Source organism: Benincasa hispida, chromosome 6 (assembly GCF_027475165.1).
Source record: "Benincasa hispida cultivar pf3 chromosome 6, pf3_genome.v1.1, whole genome shotgun sequence".
Classification (NCBI taxonomy): domain Eukaryota; kingdom Viridiplantae; phylum Streptophyta; class Magnoliopsida; order Cucurbitales; family Cucurbitaceae; genus Benincasa; species Benincasa hispida.
Window position 1 is genome coordinate 11,001,054 of NC_143483.1, and position 1,728 is coordinate 11,002,781.

The window sequence follows — 1,728 nt, forward strand, 5'->3', positions numbered from 1 at the left end:
AACAAAGTCTGTTCCACTGACAAAACATTAGTAACGAGGTCTCTAATATATTTATGACAAACATCAATAACAAATTGTCTCACTATCTAATGGTTAAATTGATGACAACAAGAAACAACTACAATCTAATTGATAAATTGGTGAAAAACATCGACTTTCTCACTATCATTGATAAATTGATGACAAACATCAATTACAAAACAAGCTTCTTCATTAAACAACTGGTGGCAATTTGCATGTCCTACAATTATGGCCACGGCGATGACATCGACTACACTTCAAGCTTCTTTTCTTTTCACCAATTGATAATATTATTTGTTTACATGGTCGTCCAGCCAGACGTTTAACTATTGGAGGTAATACATTCACACCAACATCAATAGATCTCCAATCAGAATGATTTTCAATAGGATAAACTGATCCTTTATAAGTTGATAACAATGTACTGGAAAAATAGTAATCCGACACAAAAGCATATATATCTAAATTTAGCCCACGAATAATAGCACAAGCATGAGCACATGGAATCTCTACCAAATCCCAAACACGACAACTGCACGATTTATAGGCCAAATTTTCCAAAAAGTGATTATCTCCATCAACTACTTTGTATTCTTCATTGTTAATAGGATCAACCTGAAAAATAAAATAGTCAATGAAATGTAATCAACTAGGTGAAGTAATGGAATGTCAATGAAACTGTCAATGAAAACTAAAATATAAACGAAAATGTAAGTGATACTATCCCTACCTGATTAAATATTTCCAAGCTATCAATGAAAACAAAAAATATCAGTGAAAACAAAAACTGTCAGTGATAGCTTTTATCACTGATAACATGTTATCAATGATATTTTCTAATAGTTAAGGTATTTGTACCTTGAACCTTCTTGACTGACTGTGTTGCTCTCGCAACTCAGACTCTACCCAACTAGTCAAAACAGTCCTCATGGATAATGTTGATTGACCTTTTTCATAAAACCAATTTTGAAGTGTTTCTCTAATATAATCAAGTAATGATGCAACAGGGAACTCCCTAGGCTCTTTCAAAATATTATTCAAGCACTCTGAAATATTAGTAGCCATCATATTATATCTTCTTCTCCTAGAATGCGCACGTGCCCACTTCTCAAAATCAACTTTACTGAGATATTCTCAAATTGTAGGATATATTGATTCCATCCATTTCATATAAAACTCGAACTTATCAATTGTATAAGCTTTTGCACAACTATAATATATGTCATCAATTAAAGAATCCTTATAAATCAACTTCATATTTTGCAAAAGGTGTCGTAGACAAACACAATACTCAACATTTGGAAAAACATTCATAACACCTTTTGGAATACTAAAATGTCGATTAGAAATAATGACTAATCATTCTCATTCACCAAAAATTTTCTTTAAATTCTCAAAAAATCATCTCCAGGATGCATCATTTTCATAGTCAACAATACTAAAAGCAAGAGGAAAAATCGGATTGTTACCATCAATTGTTGAAGCCGTCAAAAGAGTCCCAACATATTTACATTTCAAGAACGTCCCATCAACTGATATATTAGGACTACAATGCTTCCAACCCTCAATTGATGCTCTAATAGCCATATAATAATACTTAAAATGCTCATTTATGTCAGCTTCATAGGCAGTGAATGTACCTAAAAGAAGAAAATAAATAACTAAGCCAGATTACAAAAGATATATAATTGATTGATGTCTACCACC

The 1,728-nt window shown here is 31.9% G+C and overlaps 1 protein-coding gene across 1 annotated transcript; it reads right to left on the reverse strand.

Annotated features, from left to right (window-relative positions):
- Nucleotides 1-213: 213 nt before the first annotated feature.
- On the reverse strand, nucleotides 214-1,086 carry LOC120079095 (uncharacterized). Its single transcript, XM_039033282.2, has 3 exons — nucleotides 887-1,086; nucleotides 752-770; nucleotides 214-636 (listed from the first exon to the last, which is right to left on the reverse strand). Exons 1-3 carry the CDS (start codon nucleotides 1,084-1,086, stop codon nucleotides 214-216), a joined length of 642 nt encoding a protein of 213 aa, XP_038889210.2.
- Between the last annotated feature and the right edge of the window lie 642 nt (nucleotides 1,087-1,728).

Bases quoted from the DNA above. Each gene is read 5' to 3' on its own strand.
- LOC120079095 (XM_039033282.2), bottom strand. From the start codon at position 1,086: ATGGCTACTAATATTTCAGAGTGCTTGAATAATATTTTGAAAGAGCCT.